Source organism: Condylura cristata, unplaced genomic scaffold (assembly GCF_000260355.1).
Source record: "Condylura cristata isolate star-nosed mole 26May11 unplaced genomic scaffold, ConCri1.0 scaffold00034, whole genome shotgun sequence".
Lineage (NCBI taxonomy): Eukaryota > Metazoa > Chordata > Mammalia > Eulipotyphla > Talpidae > Condylura > Condylura cristata.
In genome coordinates, this window is record NW_004567135.1 from 13,710,552 (window position 1) to 13,737,097 (window position 26,546).

Here is a 26,546-nt window from a genome sequence, read left to right on the forward strand (position 1 = left end):
AGCTCTCCAAAGGCTGTCCTCTGGGACAACTCAGGTTCTCCGGGGAGCTGCGGGGACGAGGGGGCGTGGAAGCTCGGGCGCTCCGGGGGCTTGCAGCGGGGACTTGGGGGGCAAGTGAGCGCCACCATGCAGGGGGCCGGGCCACGTGTCCCGGGGGGCAAGTGAGCAAAGGGCGAGGGGGCGGACGCCGGGCATTGTGGGAGCCCAAGCCCGAAAGGAGAGTCTCGGGGAGCAGGACTCCGGCCGGGTGAGGGCGAGGGGGGGAGGGGGAAGCTGGGCGTCCTGCAGGGAAGGGAAAGGAAGGGTCAGCTCCTCCGGGCAGGGGGCGGTCCGCTGGTCCGGGGACCCCAGAGGAACCGGTGAGTGAAGGGATGATCCGTGGGGCTGGTCGAGCTGTGAGGGGCGCCTGTTTGGGAACCCCGAGGTCTCCTCACCCCGGAGCCGCCGCAGGTCGCGCTGGGTCCGGCCGGTGTCACTCCCGCTCCGGCTCCTCCTCGCCGCGGCCGAAGGGGGGAAAATGGCTCCGGCTCCGGCGTCGCCTCTTAAAGGGCCCGAAACACCGGCCGGGAAATCCCACCGCACAGGCCCCGCCCCCCCACGGACAGCCCATAATAACCTCAACCAACTCCAACCCCCCCTCCACTACCGCCACCCTCCTCCCTAGGTCTCCCGGGCAACCCCCGCCCCCTCGTCGCTCAGGCAACCATTGGCCACGCCCCCTTCGAGCGCGCGCGCGTGTCACCCAGGCAACCACCCACCTCCTGGCCATCCCATAATACACACGGACACCCCACACACACGCACACACACACACTCAATACCCATATGACAAGGTTCTTGACATCTCATAATATTGCAGACCTTTTGCAACTCACCCTTCCCCCCCTTCAGACATCCCATAATAGCTATCCTTTGCCAACTTCTTCACTCTTGGCCCTAATGCTAACATCCCATAATAATTCATCACCTCTCCCTCCCCAAGGCCATCCCATAATAAGCACCCCTCCCAGCACTTCAGCCTCACATCCCATAATACTCAGCCCCATCCCCCACAGACATCCCATAATATCCACTCTTCATCCACCCCCAGTTTGATATCCCATAATAGTCAGAAACTCACACACACACTCCCCACTACAACAACGGACACTTTGGCCTCCTCCCACACACATCCCGTAATAATCAGTCTCCCACTTTCTGTATTGACATCCCATAATAACTAACCCTGGAGCTGCCCTCAGCCCCTGCAGGCTGGGGTCTAGATCCTCACCCCATCACCCCCAGCCTTCACACACTCTTTCTAGCCGCAGCCAGTAGTAAGCACTCCTCCCTGTCAAGAGATACCCCATACTGATCAGCAGCTCTACTGCCACCCCACAGATGGACATTTAATCTTCTTTTCCCTAACACTGACAGTATCCCATATTTTTACTCCCCTATCCACACCTTAACATCCCATAATAATTGCAAGGAGCCTGTGGTCAACCAGATATACTATAATGCTCTCATTGCAACCCAGTGTAACATCCCATAATGCTTTCACCACCCCTGTACCTTTCCAGCCAGGCAGCCCATAATATTCATAGTCCTACCTCTCCCAACTCCAGACTTATCATAGTATTCTGACACCCAGGGCAAGGAGGCTGAAGCAAGCAACACACACTGCCCTGTCCCCACCCCAACTTGTACACACCTTCATCCTCTCCTTTCTGGGCCAGAGCAGTATCTTGGCATAAAGCCTCCTGATGTGGAGGAGGGACCCTAACTCCCCTCATTTCATCAATTCCAGACACTGAGAGTCAACCTAGGGCCTCACCCAGTCCCACTAAAATCCAGATATTCATTAGATGGTTACCTCCAGCTCCTACATTTTGAGTAAGAATAACCAAATACCAGGCTGGCCAGGTGAGCATTTTCCATGAAGTATATAATTCAGCTCAGAGCATCCCATGATAAATACAAACTCCCATTTAAAGACTATTTCTCAACATTCCAGCAGTCTCTCCACCCCCTCCCCAGGCCAGGTGACCCAGTCATCCACACCCCTGAGACCAATTCCATGGATAGACCACATATCTACACCAAGAGCCAACACCTGCTTTCCCTCCACTCGTGTTCATCCACCAGATACTGACAGCAGCACAGAAAGGCAGAGAGCTGAGCACTATGTGCCCAGCCTGCAGAAGCAGAAATAACCGGCTGAGGTGAGAGAGCATGACTGGCTCAAGGGAGAACTACTCAGTACTATTTCCCAATTTCTTGTTTCAGAAAATAAAACAAATCCCACCTGGTGTCAGGAGAGATGGTATCCCAGTAGAGTTTTTGTGGTCCTTCTAGAGGCTAGAAGGAATTTCAAAAGAATATACAATGTAGCTAGATGGTCAATATACTTTATTTCTTTCCTGCATAGAAGGGAATGTGATTGGAAACCAATGTTCATCATCAGTGTCCCTCCTACTAAAATCCTATGATAGCACCACCCTTCTTGAGAGAGAAGTCCGCATGCCACAACTGTTATCCTCATTCTTGAGCATCAAATGCGGCTTACCCTCAATATCCCAAGTTTTTTAGCCACTTTCTCATCGTATAATATTCATCTTTTGCCCCCACCCATGTACAGTCAACATTCCAGATGCGTTCTTCTTTCAGGGATGCCACAGGGTAGCCACTCAGCACATCCCATCCCTTCCCTAACTGCAGCCACCCTAGGGCCCTTGTCCTAGTAAGCTTCCCTTCTTCAGAACTCAGAGACCCCGACCCAGAGGTCCTAGTCCTGAGCATAAACCCACGGCTCAGCACCACTGACTGCTGCTAGGCCAGAGGTGATGTCTTCCTTTGCTCGCATTCCAGGACCATTTTCAAATTCCAGTGCCATTTTCACATACGTCCAAGCCTACAGCAGTGGGACAGGTTGAAGAGAAACCGGAACTTCCTCTTAGGAGGGGCCCCTCCTAACCAGAAGTGAGTGGGAGGGCCCTCACACCATCTCAGCACTGCCTCCTAATCTCACTTCCCTAGAGAAGAGGCCTGGCCGGATGACTCCCCTGACCTGTGGAGAACCAGCAAGGAGACATGACTTCAGGAGAGGCTATAGCTTGCTTGGCGAAGAGAAGAAATCACTGTCCCTTGCTTGCCAGCTGAGCACCAGTGGTGCTGAACAGTCCTCACCCCAGTCCCTACCTGAGTTCATTCCCTGGACTGTCCTCTGGCCAGAGCTAGTGCAGTGTGCCGGCCATTCCCCGCATCCAGCAAGACCGCACGCAGTCAGTCTTCTTTCTCATTAACTTCTCTTGACATCAAGATCAGGTCCCATTCATTTGTCCAGACCCTGCACGTGCTTATTCTCAGTAATAAGGATGAACCGTGTGCTCCGGGGGCAGAAGGCACCTCTTTGAAGAGTCCATTGACGTGGGTATCCCTTCTCTCAAGGAAATTTCTCTGTGCACGGAGATGTCAGATACCTATCGTGCCCTCTTCTCTCCCCATTTCTCTAGGGCATCCAGTCAGCCTTTGGGTCTCAAATTCCCTTTTGTAATATCTCCATCTGCCCCATTCTCACGTCTTCTCAAATATACGGCATATGACAACAGCAATGTGTAATATAAGCCAGCAACAGAGGTTTATAACTGGGGGGAGAGGGGGAGTCGCAGCCTCTTGCCTGTGATTACAAACACTGGTACCTTTTGTCCATCACAGCCCTCTGCTCATTCTACTCATTGAACCCCTTGTGCCTCTTACACCCCCATACCACCTCAAGGAGATTAAAGTCTCCTCTTCTCCCCTTGTGCCAGAGAGGAAGAGGATGTGTGTTTGTGTGTTGCTTGTGTGGTCTTGGCGTTTCTCTGCTCCCCTCCCTACCCTGGCCCCATGCTACCTTCCCAGATAAATTATAAATAAACCACTAGCATGATTGGCCCTTAGAGACTAAGGGTGGGATAATCTCCTGATTAATGTACCCAAGGGGACAGTGTCTCTAGCCTGTTACCTTAGAGTTCTGTTTCCATCCCATGCTACGGAAGAACCTAGCGTAACACTCAGAGCGAGTTATCCATGGAGTTTTCAGCATATGCTGTCTTCCTCTCTCTATAGCTGTGCTCTGTGTGAGCCCTAGAAACTTTATTCATAAGAGTAAAGAGACCAGTGTTCTGCTCTGTCGGAAAAGGGGGCTGGGGGGCCAACATAGGGGCGAACAGTGCACCCTGATGGCTAGACAAGGTGCAGGTCTCGCAGGGTTTGGGCAGGGGTGACAGACCCAGCATTTATTTTTCCTCCAAGTGCCCACCCAGCCCCTTTCCTTGGGTGTGACTGCAAGGTGGCAAAGCTCCCCTGGGCCCACCTGGACCCCCTACCCCCCAGCCCTGGGAATCTGGGAATGCAGGGAGGGAGGACTGTCCTGGGGCCCTGTGGTCACCCAGGAAGCACTACACCCTTCGGTGTGTCACATGGACAGAACCCTGGGTTCTCATTGCCAGCCCACACGGCAGGCCTGGAGGAGGTGACCCCTAGTTCACAAGCTGTGAAAGGACCCAGGTGTCCAGGGTTCGGAATTGGCTAGCTCCAACCTGCCCCAGGGGCCCCTTCTCACAGCTGTCACCAAAGAACCTCTCCAGCCAGTTACTCTTGCCAGGCCCTAGGTCTGTGCTTCCCCCCACCATCCCCAACTCCTTCCCTCCCTCTTCCTTCCTTTCCTTCCCCCTCCCCCCTCCCCAGAGTTTCACCTACCCAGGACAGCCCCACCCAGCCGAGCAGGGTACCGCCCACAATAATCCTCCATGCTAGCCCCCACCTCCCCCCAAAACGAGAGGCGGCCATCCCATAATAGCCACCCACAGGAGACATTCCGCGGTGACCGCCCCCTCCCGCAGAGCTGCCGGGAGCAGCCATCCCATAATAGCTGGCCGCCTGTTTTACTGGTTACGGCTGTGGAGGGAGCTGGAGAGGAAATGGAGGGGAGGGGGAGGGGAGGAGACTCAAGGGCCCCCACTCTGTGGCCAGGAGGGAGAAGGGGAAAAGAGTGGCCCAAGGGGATTGGGGGGGGTGCGGGGGGGGGCAGCCAGGGGCCTGCTGCAGGTGGGGGGTGTGGTCCACTGGTCGCCACAAACCTGCTTTGGGCTTGGGGCCTTCTCCTCATTCCCCAGGGGCTGCCTTTCCCCTTCAGTACCCAGGAGGTGGCTGCTAGTGGAGGGACGTGCTCAGATGGGTTGAAGTGTCCAAAGTGTGTGTGGTGGGGGACAGGTTTCAGGTGTTTCCCTTAGGCCTCTGGGAGAGAGCACCGACCCTAGAGAAGGAATGGCAAGAGAGCAAGGGGTGGGGGCGTTGGAGAAGAGCTCCTGAGGCCCTCCCCGTGCTGCTCCACCATCCCATAATAATCCCCCCAGCCCCACTCCCCCTCCCACACACGACATCCCATAATATCTTCTGGAGAAGCAGTCCCCGCAGTAGGTACAAAGAGCTATCCCATAATAAGCTCCCCCACCCCCACTCACATGCAGCCGGTGCCATCCCCCGCTGCTCCCCCCTCTGGCCACCGAAGGCCTTGCCAGCCCATAATAGTCTTGCCTCTGGTCGCAGGAGGCCTCCAGCCCATAATATTCCCTTCCACCACCACCCCCCCTTCCCGCCCCGCACCCCTTCCTCCCGCCTCCAGTTGGAGCCGGGCCTCACCAGCCCATAATATTCCCCAGTCTCCTAAGGCTGCTCCAGCCCATAATACTCTCCCTGTCTCCTAAGGCCTCTCCATCCCATAATACTGCCAGACGCCTGACCTGTGGGCCAAACCCCAGCCCGTTCCACACATCGAGGCTGTGTCAGCGCCGGTCTTCCTCCCTGGTCTCCTCCCTCTCTGCTCTCCCTCCCGGGCGAGCCCTCCGCCCCTGGGCCCCCCTCCCAGCCCCACCCAGTGCCGCCTGGGCCCTTACTTCCCCTCCAGCCTTCTCTCTGGCCCACTCTCCTTGGCCTGGTTCTTCATCCCATACCCCCTCTCCTCTCTCCCTTTCAGGGCACTCTTCCACCCACTCCTCAGTCTGTGGGGTGGACATGGGGCCAGTGGGGAGAGAGTGCCCCCAGAGGGCAACCTGCCAGCCCTGGCCCCCCAGTCATCTGCTTGACCTGCACCTTGGAAACTTGCCCAGCCTGCCTTGCCTACCCATACCCGCGCCCCTGGTTCTCAGACTGCCAGAAGACTCGCTGGTGACACTCACCTGGAGCCCTTGCTGTCTTCCAGAGACGCTGCCGGTGGCTATGACGGACTTCACCAGTGTACCTGCTCCCTCTACCCCACTTAGGGGCTGCCTCTCAGCAGCCTTCCAGATGATCTCCTTGACCCTACAGCGATACTAGGATCCCCATTTCCATGGGGAGAAAGCAGAGGCTTGGCGAGGCTAACTTGGTCAAGTTACATTGGCAAGAGGTGACAAGTGAAATTAGTACCCAGGTTCCTTTGACTCCTAAATTCTGAGAGCCCTTAGAATTCCCCACCCCCGTGTGGGAAACTTCACTTCTCAGCGCTTTCAGTGCTCCTGTGGAAAGGATAGCAAGGCGAGAGCTACCTGGCCTCCTCCAGGCTCTCCTGAGAGAACGGAGAAGGAGAGCACGAGAAGGCTGAAATTCTCCTTCCCCATTTTTCCCACGGGGGGCCCCAGGCAACAGCTCTGCAGATTCCCCCCACCCCAACACGGTGCTGGGCAAAGAGTCGAGCATCCCTGCCCTTAGGGGTCCCTGACCTCTGTCCTGCTGCTCCTGAATGTATTTTATTTCAAGACCGAGGATTGTTAGTCTCTTGACTTGGGGGGACCCGCAGAGGGAACAGCCCAGGGCGTGGTCGTGGACAGTGGTGAGTGCTACCTTGGAGACTGAGAAAATCCAGGCTGGGACAGGGGAGTCGAGGCTGAGCCACCCATCTGTAAGTGCCCTTGAGGAAGGACCCCAACACTGCTGGAACCCCAAGAAAGCCCAGTCCTGGGATCTCATATAGCCACACACAGGGGCCTGAGGCAAGCGGAGAGAGGGGAGCAGGTGTGCTGTCTGTGGAGTGGGCAGGATTGGAACGTGGGGGAAGAGCAGAGAAGGGGGGCAGAAGGACACAGCCGATTCCCAGTGAGCAAGGCGGACTCTTGCAGGGGGGAAGAAGCAGAGAAGCCAGGAGAGGATGTAGCCAAGGGAGTCAGGCTGAGAAGGTGGGAGACAGAGCCGGATACACCTCAGAGCGGGAGTTTGGAAGCCCAGTAGTAGACTCTGTGCCACTCCCTGGTCGTGTGACCAGTGGGAGCTTCTAAGGTGCCATCTGTGAAATGGGGAGTCAGCATCCCTAACGCAGAGGGGTGTTGTCATTAAATAAGATAAAACATGGTAGGTACCACAGACACGGAGGCATGCAGAGATTTTTAAAACCCCTTAATGCTCTCCCGTCTCCATCTAAGATTTTTTTTTTTTGTTTTCCTCCTTTGGGTTTTCCTAAGTCCGAAGTGGGATAACTAAAAGGAGTGAGGGCTCTGGATTTCCCACTCTTACCTCTGCCGTACTCCCCAGTCCTGTGAAACTGGCAGTGGCTACAGATTTTCTTAAACTTTCCCAGCCTGTGACTAGTCAGAATCAGTTCATCTTTGTTCTGCCCGCAACACCTAGTCGCTCTCCTCTATTCCCCTGATGGAAGCCCCTGGATACTGGCTGTGGGGTAACTACCCGCCAGAACTCAAGCAGCAAGCCTTCATGCTGGAGACAAACATTGCCATCTGCTTCCCAAACCAGGTCACTCCTCTCCTGCACTGTTTTTCATATATACACAAACACACATACAAGAAGTGAGGTGCAGGCCAGAGGTATGGGTGGTGGTGGTGAGAGGATTCACCAGAGACAGAGCGGGGAGCACAACAGGCAGATGTCTGGAGTACACTGCTGAGGGGAGCAGGAGTGCGGTCTATACCATGTGGGTCAGCTCCCTGACTGGGGATCAAACTCATGCTGCAGTGGCTGGCAATGGCTTGATAGCACTGTGTCTTTAACCCCTGTGCCACTGGGTGGGGGTGGAGGGTGTGTCTCCTATACTATTTTAATAGTTCCCAGACCAGTGTCTTTCCCTTCAAAGGTCCCTATCATATATAGCTCCAGTTTAGCCCTCACTGAGTGGTGGGGTGAGCAAAATCTACTCAGGAATCATCAGTGGCTTCTATTGCGCACTGAATTAATCGCCCACACCTTACCCTGCATTCTTGCATCTTCTGTTCTGCATGATAATTATTGTTGACTTATTCTGTGGTTCCTCACTAGTTAACTTCTTCACAGTGAAATTCAACAGTTCACCATTCAACAAATATTTGTTGAGCACTTTTTTAATGCAAGGCGCCCTTCTAGAGGTGGAGAATACATCAGAGGACCAAACAAAAGTTCCTGACCGCCCCCCACCCCCACAGGGAGCTTAACTTCAAGGGGGGTGAGGTTGGGGGAGGGGGACAGATAACAACAAAAGATACATTACAATTAAAATATGCAAATTACACAGTGTTAGAAGGTGATACTTGCTATGTGGGTTTTACTAACTTCGGAACACACGTATCTATATGGGAAAACACTGAAGTACTTTTTTTCAATTGTGTTCAACTAGGTTCAGCTTGGATAGAGCTATGTGCTGAATCTACGCTCTATTGGACTAGAATGATGCTTGCTGCTCCCGGAGCTGGAAGGAGAAAATCCCAAACCCTAAGAATGAAGCAAGTGCTGACCACCAAGGGACTTTCAGAGCAGCAGAGATAGGGCCCTGGGCCAGGTCTTTAACCTCCCTAGGGGTGGAGGAAGACCCAGAGCTCCCGCTCACTCTGAGGAATTTGGGTCAGTTCTCCGGTTTGGCCACCAGGGGTCATTTTACCCTTGTAAATCTCCATCTGGATGCTCGCAGAAAGACACAAAAGGCTTACTCCCAACTAAAACAGACACACTCACTGGGACAGCCTTTCTCTCTCCCTTCATACACACACACACAGACACACACACACACGCGTGCACACGTGCACGCACAATACTGGGAGGCAAGGATGGAAATGCATATAGGACACGGGAATAACAATTCCCTCAGTCAGCCAGTCTCAGATGTCGCATGCCAGTGCTGCCCCGTGACTCTGGTGCCCCAAGACGCCGGCAAACCCGGAAGGAAACAGAGGGTGGCCTGTAAACCAGTCTTCCATTTCCCTGGCCTCCACCTTGCTAAGAACAACCAGCCTGTTCCTGTCCTCACATGGCCCTCGTTTCCTTGTAAACGCTCTCTTCCGGGTGGGGACACACACAGTTCCCTCCCCAGGGAAGCCCCACCCCCTCCTCCTGAGCGTTCTTGGGGTTAGTTCCACCCCTATCTGGGGGTTGGGGCTCCTGGAAGTGCAAGGTTGTGCACCCCATATCTTAATGATAATTGACTTGTTCAGCTTTGCTCTCTCCCTGCAGGAATAAACAAAACAGAACAAAATACTGTATGTAAAGGCTTGGGAAGTCTAATACTTGGGTACAGGTATGGTTCTCCAAGTGTGATCTGGAGATCAACTGAGGACAGCCATGGCGTCAAACTATTTTCATAATACTACTGGTAGGATGTCACTCTCCACACAGCGAAGTATCCAGTGGCTTTGTGGACATTATTGCTCTCACAGCGAATGGAGTGTGTACTTGTGTATTTGTTTTGCAAACTTCCTTGTTTTCATTTCTAATATCATGAACATCAAAAGAACAGCATATAAGCAAAAGCTCTCTGGAATGCTCAGTTTTTAAGAGTGCAAGAGTTGTTTGAGACCAAAAAAGACTGAGAACTTTAGTACAAAGAATTTTCTCTGTCTTCTGAAAGAAGAGAGAGAGAGAGATTAGGATTTAGAATGGAGACTATCCTACAAGGGAAGGGAAGTGGTAGACAAAGCAGTCACCTAGAAAGGGGAACAGGGGTGTCTGGGCGGGAAAAAGGACCGGTTTTGTGCAGCCCTCATGCTGACTGTGAAATCTAAATTGTTACCAAACAAGAAAGAAAACGATGCAGGGAGTATCAGATAGCCTCTTGCACCACTCCTCCCAGTCGGCAAAGGAAGCCCTGGTGAAACCAGCGAACTGGCGTTCAAGGTCCTAAGACTACTGGGGTCTTCTAAGTCCAGAGTCCCGTTTTCTGCTCCATGTAGAGCTTCGGGGAGTGTTTCATGTCCTTGTCAAGGGCATTTATTCAGTCTTCTGTGTCTGCGATGGCAGCATCGCCCCCTACGACTTGGGGGGGGGGGCGCCGGGGGTCCTCCCCAACCAGGATCACCATACCCGCCAATTTAAAGTATGTATTTCCTTCCCTGTGCCCCCCTGCACCCACACTTTGTTCTGCATTTATGAGCTGGAGCTGCCATCCAGAAGTTCAAGTGTCCAGCGCACGTCTGAGTGCGAGAGGCGCCAGGGGCTGGGTGGTCACGACGCCCTGGATCGATTTGCCTTTAGAGGGCTGAGTCCGTGGTGGGCAGGTTGAGGGCCTCCTTGGGGTCTGATTCGGAGGCCCTGAGCTGCTCCTGGCTGGCGGGAAGCAAGCTGTCGATGTAGGTGCTCTCGGAGGGCTTCGTGGCGAGCGTTCCCTGAACGCCGTTGGTGACCAAGGTGGCGGCGCGCAGCGGAGTGCCCAGGTCGCGCAGGGTGTTGCGGAAGCCTTCGGCGCTGAAGTAGTACACCAGCGGGTCCAGCACGCAGTTGGAGCCGGCCAAGAGCACCATCACCATCAGCACGCCGCGCACCCGCCTGATGGTGTCCAGGGGAGCCTCCACCAGGCAGCCGCGCAGCAGCCCGTACACCGCCAGCGTAGCGTTGTACGGCACGAAGCACAGCAGGAAGATGGCGAGGTTGGCCAGCAGGAGGCGCACGGTCTTCCGCCGCCGCTGGCTCCGCGTGGCGTCGGGCCGCGCCAGGGTCCGGAAGACCCGGAACGACGAGTAGACCACGGCCACCAGGGGCAGCAGGAAGCCCAGCGCCTCCGCCAGCAGCACGAGCGGCAGCAGCGCGCCCTTCCACACGTCGTCGCTGAAGCCCTCGAAGCACTGGCGTTTCTCCTTGTCGCCCTCCCAGCAGTACGAGGGCGCGTGCACCATGAAGGTGGGCACAGCGAACACCAGAATGAGCGTCCACACGCCCAGACAGAGCAGCCACGCTATGCTGGGCCGCCGCAGGTGCCGCAGCCGCAGCGGGTGCACGATGGCGACGTAGCGATCCACGTTGATGAGGGTCAAGAAGATGCAGCTGCCGTACATGTTCATCTGGAAGATGGCACCCGCTGCCCGGCACATGAAGTCCGGCAGGGCCCAGTAGTGCAGTGCGTAGTAGGAAAGACGCATGGGCAGCGAGAGTGTGAAGAGCAGGTCGCTGGTGGCCAGATTGCACATGTAGATGCTCACCACTGACCGCACGCGAATGGCACGTGTGAAGATCCAGAGCGCCAGTGCATTGAGAGGCAGCCCGGTGGCCAGCACCACGCTGTAAGCCACCATGTGCACGGGGTGGACATTCTGGTATTCCCGGCAAGGCTGGAGAGAGTTATTCGAAAAGCCACTGGAAGAATTATGGCAGCGCATGGTACCTAGCGTCAAGGTGAGCTAGGCAGAGGGCGTCACAGGGCACATTCACCTGCATCACCTGCGTTCACCTGCATCTCATGGCGGCTGCACACAGTCCCAAGGCAAGCAGAGGCAGGGCATGAGGATGTTGGTGATGGCTGTAGGGCATAGGGCTGCCAAGGGTTTGGTCACAGCATCAGCGACAGTGGAGATCTGGAACAGAGCGGCAAGTCAAAGGTCAGGATTATGCCAGGACAGTACTCAGGACACAGATATTTATCTAGCTGAATTGCCTGGTGTGTGCCCATCCTCATGGTGCAATGGGTTAAAGCTCAGCACTATGAAACTATCTGCAGCCACTGCAGCACGAGTTCGATCCCCCGCCAGCGAGCTGACCCACATGGCACAGCAGGCCTCTCCTGTCTCACCTGCTGCTCCCCTCTGCAGTATATTTCAGTCTCTCTGTCCTGCTCCCAACTCTGACTCTGGTGAATCCTCTCACCCCCCCTTCCTCACACCAGTTCTTGTATGCATAAATAAACCTTAGAAACGAAATTGGTGTCTTTTCGCCACCTCAAATCTTTAGTCCACCATCCAGCCAGCCAGAGTAGCTCTCTACAGCATCTCTCTGTAGCGCAGTTTAATGTTTAATGCCCTGGCTCTAAACCCTTTGACTTTGCCATTTGCCTCTTTGACCTCAGAAAAGTTATTTAATTCTCTCACCCTATTTTCCTTACCTGGGAAAACAATAATAAAGGAGCTGGAGTCATTGCTTCCTGAGGTTGTGGATTAAATAAGATGATCACTGTAAAGGGCCTGGGTCACTGTTATTGCCTACCCATAGCTCTCCCTTATTCCCTCCACAAATGCTCACTGAACCTGTAGAAGCTTCCAGACATGTTCACAGCAATGAACCCATTTCCCCCCACCTGTTTTCCACTGACCAGAGACAGATAATAAAGTGCAAGTAAGTAGGTATTGTGCCAGGTCGTGGAGAACACTTAAAGGGCCAGCTCCCCTGGAACAGGTGCTCTGCTGACTCCCCATTATCTCAGGAATAAAGTTCGAACTCCCCAGTACAGTACAAAATCCCAACCTCACTCGCCACATAGACTGCGGTTGCTCCTGCATGAGCTAGAGTCAGCCAGCTCAGCTGGCTTATCTGACCCTCTAATTCAGTTTCTTCACTGTAAAACGGCCTTCATAAAATTGTGGGGGCTCTCAGAGTCTGGAGGTCCAGGGCATAGTCCTGATGGTGGTGGGGCGGTGGGGGGGGGGAGGTGGACCCTGGGTGAAGATTTTCAGGTGGTTCTTGGAGAGGATGATAAGAGCTTCCCAGATGTGGTTCTCTGATGGGGGGATGGTGGTTTAGGAGTGAGGGCTCAAAGAGAACCCCAAACCCTGAGAGCCTTCAGTGAAGTAAGGAACTACCACAGGGCCTGAAGGGCTGCTGGAGAAAGCAGATCTCAGCTGCTGCAGCCCTCAAGTGGACAGAGGATGTGACCAAGAGATGGAGGAGCCAGAGGACAGGACATGGTCTCAGGAGCCCACTTTCCTTAATGCCATGAGGCTACAGGAACCTCTCTCTCAACGCCAGACACCATTTTATATGTGTGTGGTAAAACAAACATACCTGAAAATTTACCATTTTCACCATCTTCAAGTACACATTTCAGCGACATTGAGTACATTCATAATGTTGAGTCATCACCACTATTTCCAGAGCGTTTTCATCATCTCTTCCCAAGCAATAGCTCCAGACTCATGAAGCAATAGCTGTCCATCCCCCCCCCTGCACCCCCATGTCCTGGTAACCTCTGTTCTTCTTTCTATCCCTATGAATTTAGTTTTCCTAACTACCTCCAATGAGTGGATTCATGTGGAATCCTTGTATGTCTTACTTAGTGTGAAGTTTTCAAAGTTCATCCATATTGCAGGTATCAGAATTGCATTAATATATATTAATAATATATTCACACACAGATATATACACATACATAACACACACACACACACACACACCACGTTTCTCTAATTCATTCATCTGTCAAAGGTTACCTGGGTTTTCCCACTTTTTTTTTTTTTTGGCCTAGTCTGTTGGGAATAACACTGAGAACATGGATACCCCAACGCCACCTTCAAGAGAGAAGTTGCAGACCCTGAGCTGTTAATCCCTACACCACAACCATTTCACTTTTTCATGGACACAAGCTGTAAACCTGTGGACTATCACAAGGTTCCTTGTGGGGTTTTGTTCATTTGTTTGCCCTCCCTCCAACCAACTAGCAGCACTTTAATGCTGGTAAGACGTAGAGCAGAACAGTTCCAGGGAATGAAAAAAAATGCCCTCTAGAAGATACTGCTTTCAACAATGAAAATAATGACTAGTAAAACCTGACTCTTTTCGGGGCACAAGCCCCACTTCCCGAGGACTTCTGTTCCAGTCATGTCAAGCTAACAATATTTCACACATACCTGATGTTTTCAGACTCTTTCTTTGCATGTGCTTTCTTCAACTCGGATACCCTTTCTCCGTTCTCCAACTGGCAAATTCAGTACTGCTTGGGACTCTGCAGAACCTTTCCTCACCCCCCACACTCCCCTCAAGACAGCTCTAGTCCCCTCAGCATAGCTCCCAGAGTGCTGTGAGCCCAGGTTTCCCCGACTGTTCCTTCTCCCGCCAGCCTGGACTGTTCTTTGCCTGCCCCTCCCAATCAGTATGAGTGCCCTGAAGGCGGAGCTGTGACTCAGAGGCCTTTGAATCCTCGACACCCACCTCAATAAATGTTGAGTGGCATGTAATAATGCCCATTCAGTGATTTTCTCTGCTACTGGGGTATTTTATGTATACATAATCTCTAATCCTTCCAATCGCCTTTTGAGGCAGGCGTTTAACTTCATTTTTGTAGGAAAGCTAAAAGGAGATCAAGGGTTCAGTTAGTGATGTCAGAATTTAAACCCAGAACCACCCCGCTCCAAAGTCCAACTGCCAGGGCTAAAGCTGGTATACAAGGCCCAGTGCAGCCCAGCACAGTGGGGCCTTTTCAACCGCCTGTACAAAATCTGTGCTCCAAGATCAACTAACTTCTTCATTAGTCCGATGGAAATATATACTCTTTAATCACCCACTTTCCTTTGTCTCCCCTTTCAAGCCCTGGTAACCCCAAATCTCTCCTTTATACACACACATACACACACACATACGTGTGCCCTCACCAGTCACCCTGGCTTACTAAGCATGGAACTGCTCAGGTTAAACTCCTCGGGTCATATCCTCTGTATTATTTGTTCAATTTCCCCAGTCAGAAGCTGAGGTCCCAGCATGCAGACCTCGTCTTCCACGGCTTTTCTCTCCCAGCTCTCTCACCCTCGTCTCTGCACTCAGTGTGTCCTGTGACATTTTTGGGTTGTCTGGCAGAAAATCGGCCCTCAACCACTCCCACCTGATTCACCCATCCTGTGATTTGTTGTATAAGATCTCTTGTATTGGGCCGATCACCCAACTGCTTTTTATCACACTCCTAACTGTCTCATTCACATGCATAATCACGACTCTTAAAAGGCTTGTCTGGAAACAGCTTCCATTAAACCTTCAATAACAGCTCACATTGTTTTTTTTTTTTTTTAAAGGTTTATTTATTTATGCACACAAGAACTGAGGTACAGGACGGAGGTGTGAGGGGTGAGAGGATTCACCAGAGACAGAGTGGGGAGCAGAGCAGGTGAATTGACTGAAATACACTCTGAGGGGAGCAGTGGATGCAACAGGAGAGGTCTGCCACGCCATGTGGGCCAGCTCCCGGGCCAGGGATAGAACTCATGCTGCAATGGTTGCGGTAGCTTCATAGTGCTGCATTTTAACCCGTTACGCCACCAGGGAGGCCCAACAGCTCACATTATAATTACAGTCACATGTTACCATTCTTAACCATTACTGGGAAAATCAATAGCTCCTTACAACTAGAAGACACATACTAGACACCAGATGAGTCAATGAATAATTATTGCAAAGAACCCCAAGTCTTTCTGTCAATAAAGTAGCAATGTTATACAGATCAAAGAGTATTCACTGAGATGCTACTGAAAGGTAAAGTTAGGATCCTTTAGCGAAGCAGATGGCGATGCTGTCACTACTCTCTTCCAAAGGGGAGAAAGTCCTTGGGTTTCTGTGAGTGGAGCCGATTTGTCAAAAAGCCACCCCTTCCTGACAGACTCACAGATAAGGGCCCAAGCTGAGCGCTAAGAGCTGCCAGGCCCCGGCTCTGGTCCCCACCCCATCTGCCTGCTTCCCCGGGGCTCCTGTCACTGGAGCTGACTGGGCACAGTGCCAGGCCAGATGGCAAAGATGGGAAAAACTGCCAAAAAGGAGGCAAACAGGAAATGGAAGGAAGGATCTAGATGTGGGGGAGGGGCAGCCCAGACCCTCTCCCCAATTCCGCCTTGAGGAAGAGGTTAGGTTGTGGGGAGAAACGTAGAAGGGAAAAGACAGCAGTTGCCCCAGAAAAGAACGAACACGGGGGTTTCATTTCACTGTGTCAGTAACACCGACACACGCGGATGTGGTAACAGAAGCACCCCAGCTGCACACATGTGCATGATCGAGGCCACACAGAGGCCTGGTCACCCCGGAGATGCATGCACGAGGTGCCTAATAATGGGCACATCAGCGCATGCACACACAGGCCCCAGCGGCAGCTCAAAGGAAGCAGGTGCGGCCCCTGCTGTTGAAACAATGTCCTGACTGACAAATACACGTGATGGGGGGCCTCTGGAGCCCACCCCCTGGCCAATGCCCAAGCAGAGCCCAAGACCTTCAGTGCCCACCCGCCACCACAGAGCTCCCGCGCCAGAGCGTGCCCAGCCGCTGTCCCTCCCGGTGGCCTTCAGCTTCCCACGCACACCTTGGGACCCACGTTCATTGCGTCCTCAGTGACTCCGGGACCTGTCCCACTGCCCTCTGAGCTGGGCAGGGCACCATTCTTTGTTGATAAGCCCCAGGGGCAGGTCTGTTTTCTGTCACAGGTAGGAGGAGCGTGTAAGAGCATAATAGTACATGGGAGGCTGTGGTCACTCCCTCCCCCTCCAGCCGACCTGCCCAGGTTGTCCACCCTGCTGACCATTGCACAGGAGAACTGAAGAGAAAGGAACAGTGACCCAGGGCAATGATGGGGACAGGGTGGATGGAGAGAGAACCCACCTCCAGCCAGCATCCTCCTGTGAGCGCTCCACGCGGCCCCTGCACTTTATCAGAAGCCCAGCTCTTCTCCTCTATGTTTTAGTATGTCACATGCTTCAGGAGTTTGTAAAGAAGGCACCCAGATCTCATCCTGTTGGCCCCTGGAGGTCCACTCTAGAGTAGCGCCAAACTCACTTTAGATGTTTGAGGCCGGAGCTGAGTTTGGTGACTGCTCAGCCTGTCCCGCTTCCAGCCAAGGCGCATGAGACCCTGCATGGTCAGAGAACCACATCCTCCCTCTCTGTGCTGAGCGGTCTAATGGAGATGGGGAGGATGTACCCTTTACCCACAGCTAAATTTAACTCTGAAGACCTTTTCGTATGCAGAATCAAACAGCGCTGAGCCCCCAGGAGAAGCTTACCTGGGTCCCAAGACTTCATGGCCAGCTCTGTCCCACAGCTGCTCTGGGGGGATGGATGAACCCGTTTGCCCTGAATCTGGGATGAGCAGGAAAACTGTGAGATAGTTGGCGGCTACCAGAGTCAGAAGGTCTTGTCTTGCGCCAGGGGCACGTTCCTCTCTGGCACACCCTCTATTGCTGGTTATCTTATCTCCATCATCCTTCCGGGCACTGCCCTGTCCTGCTGTCAGCCAAAATTCCTGCTCCGGCCTCTCCCCACGCTTCCCCACCTGAGCTGCCCGTTCCTGCATTCCCAGACACAGCCTCAGACATGTCGTATCCTCCCCAGGTCCTCCAACATTTTTTTTTTCTGGGAAAAGGCAGGAATCAAAGGTAGCCAACAACTCATGATTAGTTTCCCCAACGTGGAGACGTCACCTCACCTCAAAGTGGATACGTCCCTCCACCCTGCCTTCAAGAGCTGAAAAACAGGAAATAAATGCCCATCTATTGACAGAAAAGTCACCCAGGAAAGATCAGCCCTCCTAAACCTGTTCTCTGAGCAGCCTTTGTACATCTTTCCTTACCTGGCCCGGCTGTCCCCGTCCGGCACCTCAGAGACTCCCAGATTGTCTGACCTCCTTGACCTCATTTGCACTCAGGCAGCTCGCATACGCCTAGAACTGTACCAGTGGCTTCAGTTCTCACCTCTCAGGCCTTCTCCCCTCCCCGAGGGTGTAGGCATACAAGGTTTCTGTTTCTGTGGGCCCCAGGGGAGAGCAGAGAGCACCAGAGCTGCCGGGGCTGAGGGAGCTGAGCAGAGTGGCTCTATGAGTTCACATCAGACTCACGGGATGCTCGCGTTTCCCTCTCGATTCTTGTTTTCATCTCCCCTTTGAGCTACTTTAGTTCAGCCTAAAAGGAGCCCAAGACACAATGGGGTGGGAGGTCCCCTTCTTTCCGTGAAAGCCCGCGGTTGGGAGCATCGGTGGCAGGTAGGTGGCCGCCCTCGTTGGTGTGACACAGAGATGAGGCAGCAATAGGTTACGGAAGTTCACCCCTCACCTTGGTCAGGAGCCACATCCAATCAGAGCCACCGGGACATCAGAGACCAGGAGTCTGATTCTTATCTAGTTTAATCCTTTCATGTAGATGAGTGCACTGGGCGACGGCCTCATGTTTCTAGAAAGTTCCACTAAAGGCCACCTTGGTGACTGGGAAGAATAACAGTCAGAACCTATCTGTGCCAGTGAACCCGTTAGTGCTGGTTCATCAGGTGTGTTGCCGGGCACCTGGCAGAGTACCTGTCCGGCCCCAGTGGGTGAGTGGGTGTGGGGGCCGGGGTGGGAGCTGGAAAGACCCAGAGCATCTCCTCCTAAAAGTCTTGGGAGAGCCAGCAACTGGCGAGACAGTGAGATTCCTAAAGGGTAAAGTGGGGGACACAGCTTCCCCAAGATGCCCAGAATGGGGGCACCCATCCTCGAAGGGCCCGCCAGGGAGCCACAAGGGTGCTGGCTGCCTCCCCAACTCTTTGAGAAGGTCTTTCTGCCTGAGGCAGCCCCTTTTAGCTTTTCACTCTATTCAGAAAGGTTTTCTAGGGAGATACCCTCGTCTCCACCGCTACCCACGTCCCATGCCTAAGGGAGGGGTACTGTCCCTGTGGCCCCCCACCCCCGTGACACCCCTGTACCTGTGTTCCCTGTGACTGCCGCAGCTGTCTTGTACCCGCTTCCTTCTGCTGCCGGCTCTGGGCTGGGCTGGGCTGGTAGGACCGGCTCCCGGGACGGGTGGGGACACACCCACTCTGGTAGATCCCTGTAGATTCCAGCCCCTCACACTCACGCAGCCCCGCCAGGGACAGGGAGAGACACAGGAGGAAGCTGTGTCCTCCGTGGCCTCCACAGTCCAGCCAGAAAAGAAAACCCAGCAGAAAATGGCACCTGATCCAACCCCAACTCTTGCCAACTAATGCCACCCCACCACCCATTGCTCACACACAGTTTCCGGGAAGCCCTTATTGCCACACCTACCCCTGGTGCCAGATGACTAACCTGCCAGCCTCTGTATGTTTCCCCCAGTTTCCCCTCTTGGGGCCTCTTGGGTTAGGCCAGGTGGTTCTGCTCATGCCCCTCACTTGTGGTTTCTTCCTTACCCTGCCTGGGGTCCCTCTCCACCCCCAACCCCCTGCCTGCCAAGATACCACAGGCCCCCCCCTAAGATACCACAGGCCCCCCCCCCTGCAGAGTGCGGGTTGCTCCTCCATCAGACTGGGTGGTTCCTCTTTGCTGGGGGCCATTTCCCTTGGACTGGCAGGCCTGGGAGGGCGGGGCTGGGGGCAGGCTGCCAGGTCAACAGCCCCCTCTTCTTCCCTCAGCCTCAGGCTGAGTCCTCTGGCTTCTGTATTGACAGGGTTGGACTCGTCCATGCTCGTCACACAAAAACGAAGTTTTGGGATTTTATGCTTTGTACATTTAGCTTACTTGGGAAGTGATCTTGGAAGTTAGAGGTAAAGGAGTGGAGAAATGAGGTAGGGGTGTGAAAACATCTAAAAGGATATTTCTAATAAGCAGTCTTGACTGTGAGACATTAGAGCTCATTTTTGCCACAGGGGCTGTGAAGAACTGTGTGGAAGGGACCTGGGGAGGATGGCACCTGTGTGGTCCAACTTCCACACCCCACTGGTGGGATTGCGCCCCAAGGTGTCAACTTCCATGCAAGGTGGGTTGCGCCCTTGCCCAGACCAGTGACCTTCCCAGCTCTGGGGCGAGCAGAGCTCCTCACAGCCCCGCCTTGATGGGTCTCTGGCAGCAGTGCTGGGGGCCTCTCCACGGGGTAGGTCAAGGACGTGGCCCATGAACGTCCTGCACCGTCAACGCCCCTCTTCTCAGTCTCCTGACTCGGCTGCCCACATCAGACAAGCAGGCATGCATTCTGCTCTTCACGGAGGTGTTCCTCCCTGAATATGTGAGGGGCTACTCGTCATCTGAGTGAGAACAATACCCAGTTGTGTCCTCATAAGACAAGTGAAGTTCTCTGAGTGGCAGGTGAAAAGGGATATTGTGGTTGAGTGAGTGCGACAAACACTGAGTGCAGAGGATTTCTCTATGACGGGACTCTCCAGAGCCTTTCGGAGCTTGACCTGTGTGATAGTTACATTAGATGGTTCTGTTTTGGTGCATGTTTGAGCTTTTCCATAATAAATCTGCTTTTAAAAGCTGTCAATCTGTTCAAACTACAGCAGCGGGAGGGAGGACACGGAGAGAGCAAGGTGTGTCCCGGGAGCCCACGATGGACGGGCCTCAGTCGTGACAAGGCTGGGGTCAGGCCTCCACATTGTTGTCCAGACGCAGCCACCTCAACAGTCAGCCCCTGGGGTTCTATTGCAGGACAGCCAGGTGAGGGTTTCCTGAGCCCCAAAGCCCAGTCCTCCCACACTTTCACGTCATGGAGTGAAAGCTCTGCCCTATGTCCCAGGACTGGCCCCTGTGGCAGGAGTTCAGTCTGCCTGAACTCCTACATGCAGGTCAGAGGTGGCGGGCCGAGGTCTCAGGGCGCGTGCGCGCACACACACACCCCTGGCAGCCCCACCGCCCCTCAGGTCCCAGCCTGCCTTCTTTAACCTGCTGCTTTCCTGGGTACCACTCCCATGATGCTCCCACCCGCAGATGGACCCCTAAACCATGTGATCCCAAGGGGCAAAGGGGCAGGATATAAAACCAGAAGAGGCCACACGGGTTGAAAATAAACACTGTATGTAAAGATATCCTTTAAGGTGGGTGGAGTCCCCGTCACGGGCCTCTCAGGGCAGCGGCCCCAAGCCCAGGGACCCGCTGAAGAGGGGCCAGGACAGAGACTCCTCAGGGGCAGCCTGAAGCTAGCGGACAGACCAGACGGGGTGGGTGCGGGAAGGCGGGGCTGGGGTGCGGACGGGTGGGCCCTGGGCTCATCCGGCTTGGCCCATCGTCAAGGTGCTGAACTCCTGGCTCCATCGCAGCACAATGTCCTCGCTCCTGGCCTGGCTCAAGATGCTGTAAGTCTCGTTCTGCAGACATCTCATGCGTGACACCTGCACAGGGTGGGGGCACTCAGGCTGTGCCGCGCTGCGAGTGGCCAGGCCCCGCGAGGTGGGCGGCCAGGCCCGGAGGCGGGGCGGGCAGGATGGGCACAGAGTGGTGGAGGGGTGAGCAAACTGGCTGGGGGTTGTTAACACTGCCAGAGACATCAAAGGGACCCTCCCCTCCCCCACGCCCCTCAGAAATGAGGATGCTGTGTGCCTAGAGCAGGAGGAAGTGATTTACCCCAGCTACGCCAAGTGGGAGACCCTGACAAGCTATTCCCAGTGCAGCTTGGGGGTTCCCCCGGCCCTCCCCCTTATCTGCAGGACCCCTCCCAAAAGAGAGGAGGAGACAGCTCTGGTGGAAGCCTCTGCCCAAGGATGCAAATGAGGAGCTGACCTCAATGTCCCCCACTGCCTGAGGGGCTCAGAATAGCAACCCCCCCCTCCCCCTGCAGTGGTCACCCACAGGAGGGAGATGGGAGCACGAGGGCCAAGGAGAGGGACTCACCTTTCGTTCCCTGTTTCTCATCAGACACTGCTGACTTTTGAAGGCACAGAAGTTGGGGTACTGCACATAGTCCGTATCACAAATCTAAACCAGGAGCCAGGGATGGGGAGGGACGGAAGAGGTCAGAGGCTCACAGGACACCAGCAATCACAGAACCCTGCTCTGGCGGAGCAGGGCGAGGCCTTCAAGAGCCAGCCCTTCCTCAGGGAGCCCCTCTCTGACCCGCCTTTCCCCTTTCACCCCCAGTCACAATTCCACTGCAGGGAAGAAGCAGGAGGTGGATGGAGAATGGGAAGCGGCTGGCCGGCTGGTCAGCTTGCTGGACAAGCGGCTGAGGAACGGAGAGGGAGAATGGGGGTGGGGGCGCTCAGGGTCCACAACATGGGGCGGGAGCCAGGTGGGGACCCAATGCCAGGGAGCCTTCTGGTGGCGGTTGAGTGAGTGAGAGGGTAAAAGCCATGTGTGACCTTGGGGTCCCTCTGGGAACCCTGCCTCCCCATCTGTACGACCAAGGGAGTGGACAGATGATCTTGCAGAGACCTAGGGTTCTGGAGATGGGTAAGGGTGGCGCGGGGTCTCCCCTGAAGCTCCCTCTACTATTTGTTTTGCTAGGCCACAGCACGAGGGGGCTGGCACCCCGCTACTATACAGGTGGTTGCAGAGGGGAGGCCGGGTGACAGGGAGCGTAGCTGGTTACACGGACAGGGGAAGGGGCCTGGCCGAGGCGGCAGCTCAGCCATCACACCGAGTCCTTTTTGTGGCGACAAGGGGCACTTTGGCCCAGAGAGGGAAGACACCGAAGCCCCTCACTGCAGAAGGTAGAGCTGGGAGAGGGTCTCTGTCCCCTGCCTCCCAGTCCTGCTGGTTCCCACCCACCCCTCTGACCAGACACCATTCTGCTCGGGGCCTCAGAGGCCTTCCAGCTCCTGGGGCCACTTAGCGTGAAGCACCGGAAGGAACCGGGGGAGGGACAGGGGCTGAGCTCTGCAGAGAGACACTGACCTTAGTGGGGAAATCCCCATCCTGGAAGCTCAGAAACTCAGTCTGGAGCCAGCCGGCCACTCGGTTATCTTCACAGCCCTTTGTGGCGAGCCGCGCACACCAGAAGTCCATACGGAGCCCGCCGTACATGTCCAGCCCGTAAAAGCGGCCTGTTGAGGTGCCTCCTACCTGCGGCCCCGGGACAGAGGGGAGGTCTGCATCCCTGCCCCTTCCCCCTGCCCAGTCCTGCTGGAACCGGTGGCCTCCCCCACCACAGGCTGCCAGACCAGCTACCTGGTTGCCAACGGACAGGCTCTGGGAGGCCAGCAGGGGGCTGATGAAGACGGTCTTGTGGGACCTGTCACACTGCTGCCGCTGCAGGTTGGCCTCCGAGTGGCACTGCTCCAGCTTCAGGGAGCAGAAGCCACAGAGGTCACAGGTACCTGTGTGCCGCCGCCCAAGGCTGTCGCAGACCTGGGCAGGAATGCAGAGGAGACACAGGCTGGCCAGCCCCCCGGGCGGCATGCAGGCCCTCCGAGAGCCGACCGCCGCCTTCCCAAGGGTCCTCCCTGTCCTCGCCTCAGCTCTCTATTTCTCACCCTTTCCCTGAACACTTTTCCTGCTCCCAGGTAAACTTCATCTCTCTGCAGGTGACACCCAAATCTTTATCGCGAGTTCCGATCCGGACTCCAAATCCTCACTGCCAAGTGCCTGACAGGTCTCTACTCTCAGGTCACCTGCAACCAGCCCTAGCTTAGACTCTCTGAGGACTGACAATGCAAATGGTCACTGAGCGCTGACGCAGCGATCAGACAGTGCCAGTTGGCCTTCATGAGAAGCCCTGGGTACTGAGACTGCCCCCGGCCCCCCATTTAATAGGTGAGGAGACTCAGCCGAGTGACTGAGTCCCCTGCTCAAAGCCACGTGTCCAGCAGGGGGTGGGACATGGGTCCAGTTCTTCTTCTTCAAGACACCCCTCTGCCCAAGCCCCGGTTCCAGAGCTCCAAGGTCTCTGAAGCCAGTCTTCAGCACAGAGCCTGTCCAAGCCCTAGCTGGACTCTGCCTCACCGAGCTTCCTCAGCATAATGGGGAGGGTGGTGCTGAGCGCTATGTCCAGTCAGCGCTGCCTCCCCTCCAGCCGCCCCCTCCCCTCAGCCCCACTGCACAAGGCTGCACAAGGAATTTGATCACCGCTTTTGCTCAGGGTTCTGATGAAGCTTCCCTGTGTACAGTTGGGGGAAATAAACAAGGTGACGGAAGAGATTTTGTGCAGTGAGGTGCTGTGCAAGGGTTGTGTGTGTGTGTGGGGGGCCTTATCAAATTCCTTTCTCTCACCAAACTACAGGACTGCTTCAGACTGCCATGCTGGAGACTATTCATGACCCTACCTCCTCAGCTCCTGCTGCTCTGCTCCACATAACATGGGTTCCTGATGGTTCTTTTAAGCCTCCCTGGTGGCGCAGGAGTTAGACAGCACTATCGAGCTACTGCCATCCCCACCCCTGGCGTGAACCCCATGGCCAGCAGACCTCTCCTGACCGCCCCCTGCTCCCTCAGCAGTGTGCTTCCTCAATCTGCCTGTTCTGCTGCCCACTCTGTCTCTGGTGAATCCTCTCACCTCCTGTACCTCTGGGCTCTACCCCAGTTCTTATATGTATATATAAATCTTAAAAAAAAAAAGCACAAACATCCCGTGAGCCTGTCATGACTCTTGAACATCCTACACTTAACAAAATACCCACCTTTCTGCTGACCCCTCATGAGCCAGGCACCTTACGGGCAGTGGTAGGCTCATTCTTGGTTTCTCTCGCCATTTCTACTTCCTTGCCTAAGAGTTTTTGCACATACTATTCCTTCTATCAGCCACCTTTGCCTGAGCCTCTTCCTTTTGGCTGGTTACCCTGACATTTCAGCTCTGTCTCAACATCAGCTCCTCTAGGTGCTCTCTGCTCCTGCCAGCCACGGACAGTTGCGCTCCCCATCTGGTCCCTGTGTGCTCTGTGCTTCTGCATCACAGCATCGATGCCACCCCACTCTTCTGCCCACTCCCTCATGTCTCTCCCAGGAGGCTCCAGGAGAAGGATCGGACCTATAGGGCTCAAGGTTAACCAAGGGGCAAGCCCGTGCCCAGTGGATGTTTGTTGAACAAGTGAATGCCTGCCTGGCATGCTAGCTCTCAACCCATGTTGGTGACCTGGAAGTATTTGGGAACAAAGAATAGCTTCCTGAAAATAGGACTTCCTAGCCGGAGACACGGTGAAACCAGAATCTGTCTACAGACCCCCTGGGATGGGCTCTGATCTAGAGATCAGAGCGGCATCTGAGGTAAAGCCAAGTATGGAAGGCGGTGAACTAGCTCAAGAGAGGACTGGCGCCTCACGACTCAGAGTGGAAGCATGAACTTGGGCTGGAATGGGCTCCGGACTAGGCCTTGAGCCTTCCTCGTTTAAGGTGAGCTGGCGACGTTCCTTCAAAGCAGGGATCCTCACCTGGAAAGAATCTCTCCAGCGCTAGCTCTCACTTTCTGTGGTCCTGCCTGTCCCCTACTCCCAAGGCCCAGCGGAGAACTAGAGAACTAGAACTAGAGGACACCCCATGAGCAAGGGCATACCGACTTCCCAAAACCCAGCTTCTCGTCTTCCAGATACTGCCAGGCCTTGGCCGTGGGAGTGAGGATGCAGGTGTTCTCCACAATAGAGTAGCACAGAATCAACAAGGCGTCCACGTGGGGCAGCTGCAGGAGGCTGCAAGAAGAAGCGCTAGCTGGTGAGGATGGGCCAGCTGGCGAGGGCAGTGGCCACAACACTCTACTCTTCCCCTGAGCGTGTGGTCACGGTCATGCACTCTCAGCATGCTGAATGAGGCCTCTGGACCAACTACCTCCTTTTTCAAAAGAGGAACCGAGGTCCAGGAAGGGGAAGCCATCTCCTCAAGGTTTAATGACAATCAGGGCCCGAGACAAGACCAGAAGCCCAGCCAGGTGGCAGCAGGTACAGGGCTCTTTGCACTAGGACGCCGAGAACGGGCAGCTCAGACAGGGGTTAAGCCAGTGACGGGCCCAGGTAAGGCGGGCCGTTGCTAGGTGCACCTGGAGCCCGGGGCGAGTGGTTCTGACAGCCCAAGCCCGGCATGTGGGCTTCTCATTCCCCAGCAGGCAGCCGGAGGGCGGGGCGGGGCTCAGGGTGGTCGGAACTTCCTGTACCTGCCCGGGATTTGGTTTTTCCAGATAGAGTCTTCATCGTACATGTCGTTCATTTCATCCATTTCCTGGGCCGATCGAATAAGCTCCTGGATGTTCTCCATCATCAGGGGAGTGGAATCCACTTCCCGCACCCGGGGAGTGAAGGAGAAAGGGTTGGAAGACATAAATTCGGCCCGGAGCTTAGCCGTCGCCCCTGTCCGCAGCCTGGACACAGACTCCTGCTCCTCCTCAGTCCCCTGCTCCTCCTCCTGCTTGCCCTCCTCCTCCTGCTCCTCCTCTTGCTCTTCTTGCCCCTGGCCCTGATCCTGCTTGTGCTCCTGCCCCTGCTCCTGCTTGCGCTCCTGCCCCTGCTCCTGGCCTCCCAGGGACAGGGAGGACTGCAGAAGCTCCTCCACATTGTTGTTCAGCCGCTCCGGCCAGGGCTGGAAGACCTGTCGCTCTGTGGCAGGCGCTGCAGAGTTCAGGAGGAACAGAGATAGAGAAGGGAGAGGGGCATCAGGCTCCAGACTCGAGTGGCTTTGTGGCCTGAACGTAAAGGCAGAGCACAGCCGCCCGTATCACCCCGCTTTACAAAGCCAAGCACCAGGCACACAGAAAATACAAGTAGGAACATGAAGGCCTCCGGCCTGCGGCCGGCCAGCGGGCGCTGCAGAGTTCAGGAGGAACAGAGATAGAG

General features: G+C 55.0%; 3 protein-coding genes across 4 annotated transcripts in view; all 3 read right to left on the reverse strand.

The window, feature by feature from the left end:
* CHD4 (chromodomain helicase DNA binding protein 4) overlaps nt 1–563 on the reverse strand; it is a 28,389-nt gene extending 27,826 nt beyond the window's left edge. For both annotated transcript variants that reach the window (XM_004692881.2, XM_004692880.2), the window contains exon 1: nt 435–563. The gene's annotated coding sequence lies outside the window, so the exon portion shown is untranslated. The remainder of the gene's footprint in view (nt 1–434) is intronic.
* Nucleotides 564–9,312: 8,749 nt separating this feature from the next.
* LPAR5 (lysophosphatidic acid receptor 5) lies at nt 9,313–17,246 on the reverse strand. The gene is made up of 2 exons (XM_012732347.1): nt 17,144–17,246; nt 9,313–11,759 (listed from the first exon to the last, which is right to left on the reverse strand). The coding sequence occupies exon 2, from the start codon at nt 11,562–11,564 to the stop codon at nt 10,443–10,445; it is 1,122 nt and encodes a 373-aa protein (XP_012587801.1). The 5' UTR covers nt 11,565–11,759; nt 17,144–17,246; the 3' UTR covers nt 9,313–10,442.
* A 3,670-nt stretch (nt 17,247–20,916) lies between these two features.
* The window catches only part of ACRBP (acrosin binding protein), a 7,977-nt gene continuing 2,347 nt past the window's right edge, over nt 20,917–26,546 (reverse strand). Inside the window, exons 5-10 of the mRNA XM_004692563.2 lie at nt 25,871–26,321; nt 25,280–25,412; nt 22,963–23,142; nt 22,690–22,857; nt 21,688–21,771; nt 20,917–21,188 (exon numbers count right to left, since the gene is read on the reverse strand). Of these exons, the coding sequence (XP_004692620.2) occupies nt 21,066–21,188; nt 21,688–21,771; nt 22,690–22,857; nt 22,963–23,142; nt 25,280–25,412; nt 25,871–26,321 (1,139 nt within the window). The 3' untranslated portion in view covers nt 20,917–21,065. The remainder of the gene's footprint in view (nt 21,189–21,687; nt 21,772–22,689; nt 22,858–22,962; nt 23,143–25,279; nt 25,413–25,870; nt 26,322–26,546) is intronic.